Source organism: Alexandromys fortis, unplaced genomic scaffold, assembly GCF_014885135.2.
Source record: "Alexandromys fortis isolate MF-2015 unplaced genomic scaffold, M_Fortis_MF-2015_v1.1 scaffold_2_1_26212458, whole genome shotgun sequence".
NCBI classification, from domain to species: domain Eukaryota; kingdom Metazoa; phylum Chordata; class Mammalia; order Rodentia; family Cricetidae; genus Alexandromys; species Alexandromys fortis.
The window spans coordinates 22,360,926-22,376,873 of record NW_026067930.1 but is presented as its reverse complement, the minus strand read 5'-3'; the positions used below and the strand labels follow the sequence as shown (position 1 = coordinate 22,376,873).

Here is a 15,948-nt window from a genome sequence, read left to right as displayed (position 1 = left end):
AATAAATAAATAAATATTTAAAAAAAAGAAGAAGAAGAAATCAGGTCTATTTCAGATTGAGAAATTGTCTCTGTGTGATTTTAGTACCAAGAAACCATATGGTCACTCTTAGCAACTATACTGTATTAAGTTAAAAGGCAGATGATCGTCTAAATGATCATCTAATCTGTAGAATACTAGGGCCAGAGAAAACTTATGCAACACAAACCCAACATATTTAGGAAGACAAAGGAAAAATAATCTCTAAAACTGGTTCTGAACCTGTGGATAGCAACCCCTTCAGGGACCAAGCAGGGGTCATCTAAGACCATTGGAAAATACAGATATTTAGCATTATTATCTTAACAGTAGCAAAATTACAGTTATGAAGTAACAACAAAAATAATTTTATGGCTGGGATCAACATAACATAAGGAACTATATTAAAGGGTCACAGCATTAGGAAAATTGAGACCCTCTGCTCTAAAACAAGCTGACAATAATCAAACCAAAACCAACCAACCGAGAACACAGAACTATTTCCCTCTTTCCTTACATTTCTTGTTTTTATAACATTCAGAACAAAAGTTTTGGTATGGGTGTTTTTAAAAAATTAAATTTATGATGTTTATAAACAAAACAAATGTGAGCACAATGTAGTTATCTGGCTCTTATTCCCGAGGCAGTAATCAGCCTTGAAATGACAGCTCATTTCCTTACATCTACACAGGTCCAGATTTGGCTGTCATACCAGGAATCACTAAAGAACAGAAAAATTAATTAGCCACTCATGCCACATAATCGATGAATAAATATTAAAAGGATGTAAAGCCCTTTAACTGTCAAAAAGGATGAAAACTACTAAAGGCTCAGTTATATGTATTAAGATCAGACAGCGGGTGGTGCATGCCATTAATGCCAGCACTCAAGAGGCAGATCTCTGTAAGTTCAAGGCCAGCCTGTCCATAAAGCAAGTTCCAGGACAGCTAGAGCTGTTACACAGAGAAACCCTGTCTGGGGGGGGTGGTGATAATGTATAAATTATCAATTAAAACATATGAATTAAAAAGCTATTCAAAGGTACATTTCTCTATGCTATTTAACACTGTTTTGTTTTGTATGACCCACTGTTAGGGAGCTGGCTGCACCATAATAAAGAAAATATAAAATTGTACATTAACATAAAAACTAACCAGAATTACAGGGTATATCCTTACAGGACAAATTTTTAAAAAACTTATTGCCTCCTCCCTTTTTTCTTTCACCTACCCTCAACAACAAACATGTAAAATATAAACCCCACTAGACATAATGGCACACACATATAATTCTTGCTGTTGTGCTCTCCGGTCTCTTTGGGGGACAAGCCACGCCCACTCCCATTACCTCTGACCTTACCGCCACCATCTCACCCCGTCTGTCCCCTTCCTTCCTTCCTTCCTTCCTTCCTTCCTTCCTTCCTCCCTCCCTCCCTCCCTCCCTCCCTCCCTCCCTCCCTCCCTCTCTCGCCCCCTCAATAAATGTTTTATGGCTACTTTCTGTGTCCATGGTTCTGCTCACATCCGCCTCCCGCTAATGGGAACTCTGCCGCCGCTGAAGGTGGGGACCACCCCCCAACATTTTAAGAATAACACTTGCACTTTGGAAACTGAAGGGTAGTGAGTTCAAGAGCAGTCAATGGAAGTGTTTGAGGCCACCCTGGGCTAAATAACAAGATCCTATCTCAGTGTAACAAACACAAAATAACATCAACAAACCCCAAACCTCAATATACTTGTCCCAAGAATGTTCAAGAAAATGACTCTCTTTCTGAAGGCTTAGGCCACTTTTCACATAGTCAAAATTATCAGTTTCATGTCAGGATCCACTTACAAATTTACTTCTCTGAGGTAAACGAGGGCCATCTCCTCCTTCAGCATCTTCTGTGGCTTTCTTTTCTTTTTTTGACAATTGTGAACGCTGCTGTTCCATTCTTTCTTTCTCTAATTTCTTCTGCTTTTCACGTTCCATTTTCTCAAGGCCTTCACGAATCCAGGCTGGAAGAGTCCTGCGTTTTACTGCATCTGTTTCATATAAGGAAAAAAAATTCACAAGTCAGTTAAGTAAAACTCTAATAATCGAATAAAGTTTTGAGCTTCTATAATTGCAATGGGCCCATATAAAATTCCTTTAATGCTTGCTTTAAGAGCTATTCCTTTGAATAGCAGGAGGGAGCGCATTCTAAAGCTTTCTGCCAGGGCACAGGAGCGTGTTAAAGTGTCACCTCATTTAAGGCATGCAAAAGCCCTGAGATCACTACTACTGTTCAACCTCTTTTGTAGCTGAGGAGATTAAAGTTCAATGAGATAAAAGCAAGTGTTTGCTCAGGGTCAAAAAGTCTTCATCCAGTGATGAAGGCTAATTCAGACCCAAATTCTTACACTGAGCTAGCTGCTTGCTTAAATATGACAAGAGACCAAAGTCAGACAAAGATATAGTTCATTTTCATACTAAGAATTCATCTAGTTAAATTTAAAAAGCAGTAAGTTAGAATCTTCGTAAGGTGTTAAAAGTTCTATTTCCTGGCCCATTAAATGGTAGGTGATTTGAAACTTTCGATATAAAACATGGGTTAAATATATAACTTGTCATTACTAACGTTAATGGTAATTAAAAATTGATTTGTTGTTGTTAAAATACTCATAGGAAGTAAATAGTTAAAGGAAACCAATGTGACAGAAATGTATCTCATAACTAAGACTGGAAGGAGACCCAATGCAAAGAACACTGAACTATCAACTCTGAAGGTTAGCAAAAATTTACATCTTTAATTACAAACTACTATTTAAGGCAAATAATTTGAAAAAAAAACAAAACTATGCAATGCTTTTTACATTTAGATCAGTAGCTCTCTCGTTTTTTGTTTCAGATTCGTGACTATGATAGGGCTTTTAAATACCATTATTTCTACCACATTTATACTAGAACAACTTAGGAAACAAAAAAAAAAAAAAAGGTTTTTACAGTGATAAAGTTATCATGCTAGTGTGGTTCACGGGACATATTTAAATAGCTACCAATTTGTGGAGGCTCCTGCTTCACAGGAAGAGCAATTGGTGAACGTTGCCGGTCCCTGAATGATGGTGGCCGCTCTCTTCGGTTCTGTGCAGGTGCTGGAGGTCCTGGAGGTCCTGGTTGCCAATAAGGAGGATGAAATCCACCTTGCGGTGGACCAAAAGCAGCCCCATGCTGAAAGAGTATTGCATTTTAATTTTCTTCACTTTAGTACATATACCCTCTGGGACACACACGTGTTATGAAATGGGACAGTAGAAATCCATGTGTGCAGCAAATCCAAGAATTCCATGGTTCTAACATCCAACAGTATTTCTGTAGCCCTAAGAACCTAAGCTTATTTTTCTCAGGAAAGATAAAGATTTTCTGCCTATGCAAATACAAAGCTTTCTATAACCCAGCTTATAGATTATTTAACTACAGAAAGGCACGTGTACACATACACAGTTCTATTTATGTATATGAACCTTTGCAGTCTAAATTCATTTATACACCCTATCACCACAAAGACCTCAACATTCTTCTTCCCCCACCCCCTCTCTCAAAGGAAAGCTCTTGCTATATAGCCCTGGCTAGCTTTGAACTTGCAATGTGCCCAAGACTGGTCTGAAACTCAAAGAGTCTCAGAGGTAGGCGCTGGGGTGACAGGAGGTACCACCACACTTAGTCAATTTTATTTAACCAAAAGCTACATAATAATTCTGTTGTTGTTGTTGTTGTTGTTGTCAATTTCAACTTCCCACTGCTGGTGAATTCAGGCTGTTTCTAAAGTGGTGCAAGATTTGTTTTTTATAACCCCCAAATGATACTGAATTATCTATTACAGCAAATGACTATTTCGAAGCTCTGCTACTTTTAGAGAGGCCTTTTAGGAGAAAGTTGCCAAGAGGCTCAGCCGTGTTCACACAGGCTTCATTGGACTCTACTAGGGCTCCTGTAACTACATTCATTCATAACAGAGCAAAAACAGTCTCATGTGAGAATGGGGCTCCTGTCACTACATCCCTTCATAATGGAGCAAAGCTCGTCACACGTGAATTCCAAGAGTGAATACACAAGAATCTAATCATGCATTAATGAGAGGACTACCGTCTCAAGGTGAACATATTATCAAATTCACCTTACAATTAATGCTTAAATATGCAGTTTCTAAAATTTTTTTATTTTGACAGTGTAGTACATAAAAACTTGTTTTGTCACAATGACATCTAAACGTTTTGTTTGTTTTCTGAGACAAGGTTTCTTTGTATAGCCCTGGCTGTCCTTGAACTAGTTCTGTAGACCAGGCTGGCCTCGAACTAACATGAGATCACCTGCCTCTGACTCCCAAGTGCTGGGATTAAAGGCGTGCGCCACAATCTCATGTTGACATTTAGATTCTTAAGGGTAGACCCTAGCAAAGCAGATTAAGAAAATAAAGCCCATACAATAACACTATTCTCCATAGAGTTCTACGTCCCTAGACATGAGCTGAATGTCACAGAGGAAGCCATGAACACAATTCCATTAATATGTTCCATAAATGGGAAAAAAAAAACACCGAGAAAAACAATAATTTTACACAGAAGGTATGGCAGTTAGGAATAATCTACGTTCACTGTGCTTTGTGTCTCACTCATAATCTATTAACATATAATGTACTCAACTATAACGTTTAAACATATATTGAAACTGGAAGACAAGACATCATATAACTATTTGGCACTTATACACTTTTCACTTTATCCTAATTTTTCCCTATTTGCTTATACCATTTTCCTAATAAACTAAAAATCTAATGATTTTGATAAACGCTGATAAATTCTGACACTGTTTATGTGCTTATTCGTACAATCCTGAAAATGACACACATCTTAGGAATTCTTGACGAGACATTTCCAAAGAATGAGTTACGTGCATGTCTATGATAGTAAAGTAACAAAATATCTTTCACCTGATAGTCAAACTGGTTCACCGGCCCCACTGCAAAATTATCGGGTGGTCCACCAAAGTTGTGATTGTTCTGGTTAAACATATGTCTGTTGTCAGGGGCAAATTCCCCACTGTCCTGACTGTTGCTGTCTTCAGAAGGAGGAACAATGTCCATTGGGCCTGGTGTTGGTGGCATCCATGGCTGATCTGGAGGGGGGTGTGGGGGTTGCTGATGCATTCCCCATTCTATTCAGGATTTAGGCATAAAGACATTCAACAGGCAGTTATAACAAAATCAATGCAATTTTTAAGATCTCAAGAAAGCTACAGAAACAACAGATTTTAAAAAGCAATTTATTACATTTTTGTCAAATTCCTTTTGTATTATCTTAAAAATAAGCAACGAATGAAACACTATCTCATACATAATTAAAATAAGTAAACTCCATTCTAATTCACACTCTAAACAAAATTCCCAACGTTACTATTTTGTTTTGATATTTGAGACAAGAATCCTGCTATGCAGACCAAGCTAATCTGGGACTTTCTACATAGCCAAGACAGGAGTTAAACATGAGCCCCTTCTGCCTCTGCCTTTCTAGTACTGGAACTAGAGGCATGTTAGACCACACTCAGCTCCAAAAAGTATTTTTAACAAATTTAACAAATTCCAAAGCAACTCATGGATCAACTGCTCAGTTACTGTTCAATGGCAACAACATAAAAATACTTCAAATTTTATATTACTCCTTTTTTCATGAATACATCATTTATCCTCACAACAACCCTGTGAGGTAGGGAGAAATTCTGGTATCATCTGTTTTAGAAGGGGAAACTGAGGCACCAAGGTTAGTAAGTTCCTAGTGTCACAAAAAAAAAAAAAAAGGTCAAACTAAATGTAGCAGGAGTGAAAGGGGAATCAAAGATGCCAGAATGAGTAAACTTTAACTTGAGATCTAAAACATTTTCAAAATTGGGAAAATTTAGCCTTTTAGAAGACAAAAATTAGCCATCTCATATTATCAAAGATGAGAATATTTGTTTCTTTTTTAAGAATATGTTGAAAATATATCCTGTTTTCTATTCTCACCAGTTAATAACAGAAATAATAAGTGAAGGGCTGAAGTGATGGTTCAGTGGTTAAGAGCATTGGTTGTTCTTCCAGAGGACCTGGGTTCAATTCCCAGCACCCACATGGCAGCTCACAACTGTCTGTAACTCTACTTCCAGGGGATCTAGTACAGGGGATACAGACATACTTGCAGGTAAAACACCAACACACATAATAAATAAATACATTTTAAAAATTAATAAATAATAGCAAACAGAGGCTATGATTTTCTCAGCAGGATATTCAAATGTGAAATTTCTACAAATAGTGTGATGTGGTTATTAAAATATTAACACAATCATAGAAAACTGAATTAGCATTAAGGAATCTAAATTATACTGTGAAGCTTAAAAAATAAATAAAACCAAACAGCCAAGAACTTATGGAAAATCATGACTATCTGAAAAAGGGAGAGGAGAAAGGTGGGTGGGCGATGGGAGCAGAGCATAGCCGACAGGCTTGTTTGTCACACAGTGGCACAACTTTTCTGTAATTAGAGGCTAGACATGTTTTACTCTGCCAGTGCTGCTTCTGAAAAGGCCAGAGGTTGCAAGAGAGAGAGAGACAAAGAGTGCTCTTTTTTCCCTAGATGCCAAGTGAAGTTTCCAGAGTGTTCCCAGCCCCTGTCAGCCTAGGAATGAAGAACCAAGAAAAAAATCAAACTGAGTGCCACAATGCCAGCAGACTGTGTACAAAATAATTTAACCACAAAAATGTCAAAATCAAATTTTGACAAGTCTATTTTTTAAAGACCATTAATTTCAAGAAGCCATAGAAGTAAACAAGGAAAACAATATACTACTAATCCTCATTTTATTCTAAAACATTCTAAAATTTGGAAACATAAATAACAAACCTGGTTGCCACATTCTGTTAAAGTTTGAATCCCCTTGAAAATTCCCATGATTATTTGGACCAGATTCCATTGTAGGCATATCCTGTCCATTTGGCATCATTCCTGGTGGCTGTTCTACGATGCTTTGTTGTCCTGAAGCTTCTCTTTGTGCAATCCAAGCTTGGGCCAAAGCAGCCCAGTCAATCTGGCCTAAAGTAAATTAACAGAACTTAGCATTCAGAATGAAGAAGTTAAAAGAATAGCACATTTATGTAAAACAAGCATCGCAATATTCCATTATTTTTCTTCTTTTCATATATATATATTTGTGTGGTATACACGTATGTATATCCACATGTTATGGATTTATGTACATTTGGAGGTCCGATGGTAATCTCTTCCTTTATCTCATCCACACTATTCTTTGAGGGAGGGTCTCTCAATCAAACCCAGAGTTCCCTGATAATGCTAGTCTCCATAGCCTGTCTGCTTAGTGAGTAATTGATCCCTCTCTGCCTTCTGAGGCTGAGTGGACCATTCACATGAACTCTTTTAAGCCTGGAAAGGTTTAAACAACAACAAAAAATCAGAAGTCTTGCTGTTGCTATCATTATTGGTTTATATTAGAATAAAATCCTACATTAAAATGCTACATAGCGGGCTGGAGAGATGGCTCAGCGGTTAAGAGCACTGGCTGCTCTTCCAGAGGTCCTGAGTTCAATTCCCAGCACCCACATGGCAGCTCACAACTGTCTGTAACTCCAGTTCCAGGGCATTTGACTCTCACACCAATGAACATATAATTATAATAATAATAAAAAATTAAAAATGCCATATAGCTATTCAAAAGAAAAAAACAAGCTGGATGTTATATACATATGTAATCTAAAACTTGGGAGGTGGAAATAGGAGCACTGTGAGTCTGAGGCTAGCCTGGGCTATATAGAACATTCTAGTCCAGTCTGTACTACATTATAAGGCTGCTCAAAAAAAAAAAAAAAAAAGAATATCTCCCTAAGGAAATAAATAAAAAAAACCTTGATGAAACAAAACTAGCCATAACTAAGTTAAGTGCTAAAACGCTATCAGTTTAAAAATGTTAAGCTGTCACAAAACTTTCTGTACTTCAAGAAAGCATTTTTAAGAACAACGTGCTGTAAAATATTACTTTAAGGTGGGTTCTATTTGTTTATGCTCTGGAGCATTTGTTTAACAATGTAAAGATGTGCTGCTTTTGTTTGTGCTGCATTTAACTCTTGTGAAGCTGGGATTCTTTGTCTAAAACAACTGATGGTCTAATAAAGAGCTGAGCCACCAATAGTAAGGCAGGAGAAAGGATAGCTGCAGCTGGCAGGCAGAGAGAATAAACAGAGAGAGAAATTTGGAAGAAGGAAAAGATGAGCAAGTGAACGAGGAGAGGAGGATGCTAGAGGCCAGGCTCAGCCAGCCACTGAGTAAGGGTGAAAGTACAATATACAGAAGAAAAGGAAAAAGCCCAGAGGCAAAATGTAATTTAAGTTAAGCTGGCTAGAAATAAGAGAAGCTAAGGCCAGGCATTTATAAGTAATAATAAACCCCTGTGCATGATTTATTTGGGAACTGAGTGGCAGGCCCCACAAAAGACCTAAAGAGCAATGAGTAATAAAAGAGAGCCAACAGCAGGAATGCACTCATTACTAGACTGCACAGCTAGCTCTTTCCATGAAGGATTCAATAAGCCAATGTGAATGTGATCATCTATATCCCACCCAATTCCAAATGTCCACCCCTACCCTATTCCAAATGGAGTATTTTCCTTACTTGGATCCTGCTGGTGCTGAAATGACTGCATCCACTGTTGCTGGTTCAAGGGCCATTGCTGCCAAGGTTGTCCTCCTTGATCCCACATCCTTCCAGTCTCTACTTAAACAAAGCAAGCACAGTGAAAGCTGGACTTTTTACATTTTCAAAATTTATACAACAGAAATTGCATGATGATATTTCTACGTGATGAAAGAGCTATAACTCTATTCAAAATATTTAGATTTAGGTTGAAAAGCAAGAACAGAAAAGTTTAAGTTAATGCTAGTATCAGAGTTTAGTTAAAAGTACAGTTTTAATCAGCCATGCTCAAAGACAAATATATAATTATATAATGTGTGTATATATAATTTTCCAGTATCTCTAGAAATCCAATTATTTTAATTATGAAGTGATTCATTCAATCCCCAAGCTCCTTTAAAATAGTAACAAATAGCTGTAGCAGATGAAGAAAACTTGTTCTTGTATTACAGCAAATAATAACAATAAACATAATAGCAAATCTAATACCTGATTAAGAAAACTTCGTAAGTTGATGAAATTATAAATTTAAAGACTCCCAAGTGTCACCCACATAAGATATGATTTACAATATCTAGTATTATATTCCCTAAAGCACTAAGTTGTCTCACAACAGATGTTTAATGAACTGAGCTTCCAACACAAAAAAATTATTAGGTATTCAAGAATGACATAAAATAGTATTAGAAACAGTAATCAGACAAAGTCAGAATGTAAGACAGTTTCTAAGACCCTTAACATTTAAACATCATGAAAAGAAGGCGGGGTACTCTAAGTTATGAGTAAGGGGATGGCAGATCCTTATACCACCCACTTTTCTGTAAACAAGCCTGAAAACTCATAAAGCATGTAATTCCTACAAGTCCAATATATATAAAAAATACTTTATCAAACACTGTATAACTAACTCTGTTCAAGAACCAGTAACAAATTGAGCATGGTGGAACACTTTTTTGTTGTTGTTTTTCCGAGACAGGGTTTCTCTGTATTAACAGCCCTGGCTGTCCTGGAACTAGCTCTTGTAGACCAGGCTGGCCTCAAATTCACTTAGATCTCCTGCCTCTGCTTCACAGATGCTGGGATTAAAGGCGTGCACCACCACTGCTTGGTGGTAGAACACATCTTTAACCCCAGCATTCAGGAGGCTGAAAAAAATATGGTATTTGTGAGCTCTAGGCCAACCAGAACCACACAATGAGACCCTGTCTCAAACCATGCCCCTGCACCCTACCACACCCACCCATGAAAAACACTAGCAACGAGGGCTAGAAATGGTTCAGTAGTGAGGAGTGCAAACTGATCTTGCAGAGAAGCCATGTTTGGTTCCAGCACCCACATGGAGTGTTCTCATAAATCACCTTTAATTCCAGCTCCAGAGCTCTGACACCGCTGACCTCAAAGAACAGCTACACACACCCAAAGATAAATACCTAACACATAATTTCAAAATTTTTAGGGGCTGCAGAGATGGCTCAGCAGCTAGGAGCACTTGTTGCTCTTCCCTCGGTTCACAATCATCCCTAATTCCAGCTCCAGAGGATCTACAGCCTTCTTCTGACATCTATGGGCACACAAGTGGCACACATAAGTACATGCATGAAAAGCATCCATACACATAAAATAAAAACATCTAAAAATAAATAAAAATAAATCTTTAAAAACAGTAACAGAGGCCAACAAGATGGCTCTGTGAGTAAGGAGATGTATTGCCAGGCCTGACCTCCTGAGTTGATCCCAGTACCTGTGTGCATGCACACATGTATACGCACGCACGCACACGCACACACACACACACACACACACACACACACACACACACACACAGAGTCTTCCCAAACTTTTCTCAAGAGCTACTATTCAGGAATGGTATTTAATGATTTAGATTGAGAAAAATCAATGTAAAATTTGGGGTAGAGGAGCGAAGATGATAAGAAAAGTCCAAGTATCAGGAGTCACTAAAATGATTTCTTTTAATCATTTATTTATTTTTATTTTGGTGTTTTGTCTATATGTATGTCTGTGTGAGGCTGACAGATCCCCAGGAACCAGTTACAGACAGTTGGGAGCTGTCATGTGGGTGCTGGAAATTGAACCTCTGTATTCTGGAAGAAGAGCCAGTGCTCTTGACTTCCAAACCATTCTAGCCCCCAACTAAAATGTTTTAACAAAACCAAAAGAATCCTGATTTAGTTTCAAATAACTATTGAATGAGGTAAAGGCTGCCCAACAACTACCTGCGTCTTTTTTGAAAACAATCCAGCATTAGTAAAATTATAAACACAGCCTTCTGGTCAGAGGCCCCAACCATGGATGAATATATTCACAAGAAAACTATTTTAAAAATCTTGGCAAATGTTCTACTGGTAAACATGTACTTTTAGTTAAATTTAACTAAAAGTAAATAAATTAAAATGGACTCTACTTAGCAATTAAAATAAGAGCTTTATACACTGACATGTACTGATACGCAAACTCAATGAAAGAAAATCACAGCATGAGAACTACCGCGTGAAGCTTCTTGTTTTTCATATTATAGCATGTATATAAGACTCCTGAAAGTTCAAGGAAGCAAGAAAAAAGTTATCAGGGAACTTCTACTTCATAGTCTAAAGAATACAAAAGGGTAAGAACTAATCAAATCCCTAGTTAGGACAGACATAAGCATCCATATGGAGAAATGTCCTGTGCCTACGATGCCAAAGACTGGACAAGTTTACAAGCTAAGGAACAGAAAGACAGGTGCCATCCAGAAGCAAGGAAGATGCCTCTCAAACTTTGCTTTCACTTTTTCCCTTTAGAACCATGAAAGAGTATATTTCAGTTATTTTTAAGCCGCCTAGTAATCTGCTACAGTGACCCGCAAATACTAACAACCAGAACGATCATCATTTATTCTTTCTTTACTATTAGAACTGCAAGTGAAAAACAAACAAAACAAACAAAACCCTGAGCTGAAGAAATGGCTCAGTGGTTAAAGAAGTGCTGGTTACTCTGACAGAGGACCCAAGTTCAATCCCAGCACACATGAAACAACTTATACTTCCTGAAATTCCAGATCCAGGGAACCCATCATCTTCTGACCTCCACAGACACACTAATATGCACATACATACACAGACACAAACAGATACATGCATGTACGGCATTTGTGCACTAGTGCAGACACATATAAAAATAAATCTTAAAAGGAAAAAAAGCCCTTCAACTGTTTTGAGTTTCCCAAAGTGACTTGTTCAAATGATGATCACTAATATTTACAAAAATCACTTATAGACTGTGTGACAATAATTAAAATTTAATTAAAATGTAATGTTCTAAAACCGTTTATAGTTGGCAATTTTGTAATCTTATCACTAAGGAGGTAAAGAAGCAAAGGCAAGAAGATTTTGAGTTGGAGGCTATAAGACCCTGTCCTTGCCCCAACTGAAATTAAAAAAACAAAGCTCTGTGGTAGCACATATCTGCCTCAAGAAGCTGAGGCAGGAGGATTGCTGAACATTCCAGACCAGCCTTAGTGACAGAGTAACAAAGAAACGAAAGAATCAAATAAAGAACTGGAGGGAGCCGGGGGATGGTGGCACAAGCCTTTAATCCCAGCACTCGGGAGGCAAAGGCAGGCGGATCTCTGTGAGTTCGAGACCAGCCTGGTCTACAGAGCTAGTTCCAGAACTGGCTCCAAAGCCACAGAGAAACCCTGTCTCGAAAAACCAAAAATAAAAAAAATAAAAGAACTGGAGGGGAACAGTAGACATCAGAAAGACTCAGCAATGGTCAAAAGCAGAATTTGATAACAAAATATAATACTGACATCCAGACATAAAATAATCTTTCTTTTAAAAAATATATAATGGCTAGAAAGAAAAATGCCTTAGCAGTTAAGAGCACTGGCTGCTCTTGCAGAGAAGAAACTAGGTTCAGTTCCCAGCACCCACATGGCAGTCATCTGTAACTCCAATGCCAGGGGATCTGACACTCTCTTCAGGCCTCCACAGATACTCTCTCCACACACACACACACACACACACACACACACACACACACACACACACACACAAACACCTTATTGTTTTTAATGTTTTTAGAGATTTTTTAAACTAAGAATACAGGAGTAAGACAACAGTTAATAACATAGCAACACTGTTCCAAATTCTAACAAAAGTTTCATGCAAGCATATGCTGCTGAGGGAAATGTAACAGCTGGGGGCGGTTATGAACTATCTGCTCAATTTTTCGACAGTTAATTCTAAGGCTTGGTGTGGCGCTAAATGCCTTTAACCCCAGCATTCCAAAGCAAAGACAAGTGGATCTCTGGGTTCCAAGCCAGTCAGGGCCATAAAATGCAAAAGAAATTTCCTAAAATATAAAGTTTACATATGTTTTAAATAATGCCTCTTAAGAAGATCCTAGTCGGCGGTGCTGGCGCACGCCTTTAATCCCAGCACTACAGAGGCAGAAACAGACTGATCTCTGTGAGTTCGGGGCCAGCCTGGTCTACAGAGCGAGTTCCAGAAAAGAAAAAAAAAAAGGATATATAGATATATGTCGATATATACATACATAAACACACACACACACATCCTAGAACTCACTTACTACATCCTCTCTTAGTGCTCAAAAAAAAAAAAAAAAAAACACACACACACACACACAAATAAAATCTGGTTTAGTTTTGCCTCGCTGTACTCAAGAGATCTCAATACTATTTTGTTTTATTTAGGGTCAAGAAAAGATTAGTGAAATATTAAAGATTTAGACTGTTAATTTAATCAATCACAGTCAAAATCTGCTCAAAGGCCCAATTTTCTTCGATAGCATGATCCACAAGAGAACGAAACAACTGAAACACAGGATACTGTTAGCCTCCTTTGTGATGCTTAACACAAAATATTCATCGCTGGGTAAAAACACAAAAGCAAGCTAGGCAACAAAATGATACTTTAACAAGACGCAGCCGCCTTCCCAGGGCCTGCGTAGTCCGGAGTCACCGGGTAGAAGTTCCAGGTCCCGGCCCCCGCCTCCTCCGCCCCTCTGCGCTGCTGGCCCCGCAAGTGTTTGCACTACGCACGCGCAGTGCTTAACGGCCGGTCACGAGCCCAACAATTAGTCCCCTGCCTTCCCGGAGAAAACTCTCAGGTCCAAGAAGCGATCGTGAACACGCTCTTTCACCAAAAAACACTCATTCCTTCGGCGAGAGCGGCGCTCCCATTGCCGAGCCCAGGCGGGCACCGGGACTTCTGGGAATGAGGTTCCGGCGGTCGCGCCAAGCAGCGTACGCAGCCTGCTTAAGTCTCGCTACCTTCGCCCCACCAACCGGGAGGCTCTTAATTGTCCGGCGAGAGCCTCCGTGTAAAGTGCTCAACGCTTACCCGCTCCGATTCCGGAATACCGCTGTCGCCACCGTTCCTGTAATTCTCTACAAACCCTTTCGATGCTTCTACTTCTTCATGAACAAGACAAGATGGCGCCGGAGAGGGCTCACCCGGAAGTGAATAATAAGATCCGCTTTTCGTCTGAAGTCGTACATGCCCACAGCCCGGCTTGTGAGCATGTGATTATACCGGCTTGACGCGTCCGCGCCATTTTTTTCATGGGCAAACCCTCCTCGATTTCTGCGCTGAATATTCGTGTATTGACCCTGCGTCATACCCGACACATTTTCATCTGCACAGACAGCACAGAGCCGAGAACTTAGTGTTCCGTACAAAGGGCGCCTTGAAGTTCTTAACTTTAACAAGGAGACCCTCCAATAGAAAATGTGTTCTCTCCTACGAACATTTCTGTTTAAGGAAAGATGTTGAATTCGCTTCTCCACTTTCAGACCACGGAGGGACTCCAAAGTCAAACCCAGCCAACTTGAAATTGATTGTGCCAGGCCCCCTTCAGACAAGCTGGCATCAGGCTGGAGTCCCACTGAGTTCTGGAAGCAGGGAGTTTGCCTAGGTCTCTTTGTTAACCTCGTAACATCGCGCCCCCTCGTGGGAACTTTCTCTCACTCAGTTCAACTTCTCTCAGCTACTAAAAGTAATTGGGAAGCAGTTCCTACAGGGTCCTCTTCACCTCAACTACAAGGTGGCCTTCGGAAAAGAGGTAAAAGAAGTTTTAGCGTGAACAGTGTTCATATATCTAAAATGTCAGTTTTCCAGCCTACCAGTTTCGTTACAAAAGAAACCAGAATGCTTAGAAATAGAGTTTTTTGTTGTTTTTTTTTTTGTTTGTTTTGTTTTGTTTTGGTTTTTCGAGACAGGGTTTCTCTGTGGCTTTGGAGCCTGTCCTGGAACTAGCTCTGTAGACCAGGCTGGTATTGAACTCACAGAGATCCGCCTGCCTCTGCCTCCCGAGTGCTGGGATTAAAGGCGTGCGCCACCATCGCCCTGCAGAAATAGAGTATTTTTAACCTACACTTTGGGAAATGCCTTTCAAGAAATTTAAGTGTGCCTGAAAAAAGAGTTGCGAAGCAATTTCAGGAAGGAGGCTGTGTCTGCAAAGATTGATTAGCACTGCAGTAATGTGGAGAGATTGGAATGTTACATACATGTCCAGAGGCTGGCTAATTACATGTTCTAGGCCTAACTTTGCCCAGTGAATAGCCCCTCCTGTCCAATGTTTACGTTGGATCTAACATTCTGTGACTAATAGATAAAAATCTTTTGGAACCTTTCAACTTAGCTGACTCCTAGTCAGCTAACTCAAGAACCAACTCAACAACTAAGAATGTTATCAGGTAGTATCTTCAGCCATATAAAGATGTCTCCCATCTTGGAACTTTCTCGGTGATGTACACCAATGTATTTTAAGCTTGACTTGATTTATGGCTGTCTTTGTTCTTTAAAACTATGAAATATCATGAAACTACTTCCATGTTATACCCAGAATTTGGTAGAACCCAAATCTCCATTCCCTGGGCCATGAACATTCAAATATAGCTCCACAATAAGCTCTTATTCCCTTAAGGTGAGAGATGTATTTATTTTGCTTTTTTTGCATCCACAAAATACACTAAAAATCTAAGTCTTTGAGTTGGGAATTGTGCACAAGAAACATGAAATTACTGTAGAAAGAAGACTGTAGTTGGCTGGGTAAAGAAAATATAGGTAGATTTGAGACTAGAGATGGCCTTTGCAAGAAATTCTGAGCCGGGTGGTGGTGGCTCACGCCTTTAATCCCAGCACTCGGGAGGCAGAGGCAGGCAGATCTCTGTGAGTTCGAGGCCAGCCTGGTCTACAGAGCTAGTTCCAGG

The 15,948-nt window shown here is 39.2% G+C and overlaps 1 protein-coding gene across 1 annotated transcript in view; it reads right to left on the bottom strand.

Annotated features, from left to right (window-relative positions):
- The window catches only part of Pnisr (PNN interacting serine and arginine rich protein), a 24,271-nt gene extending 10,061 nt beyond the window's left edge, over positions 1–14,210 (bottom strand). The window contains 6 exon segments of the mRNA XM_050145026.1: positions 1,782–2,042; positions 3,036–3,207; positions 4,967–5,190; positions 6,912–7,100; positions 8,691–8,789; positions 14,078–14,210. Of these exon segments, the coding sequence (XP_050000983.1) occupies positions 1,782–2,042; positions 3,036–3,207; positions 4,967–5,190; positions 6,912–7,100; positions 8,691–8,778 (934 nt within the window). The 5' untranslated portion in view covers positions 8,779–8,789; positions 14,078–14,210.
- Positions 14,211–15,948: the final 1,738 nt, after the last annotated feature.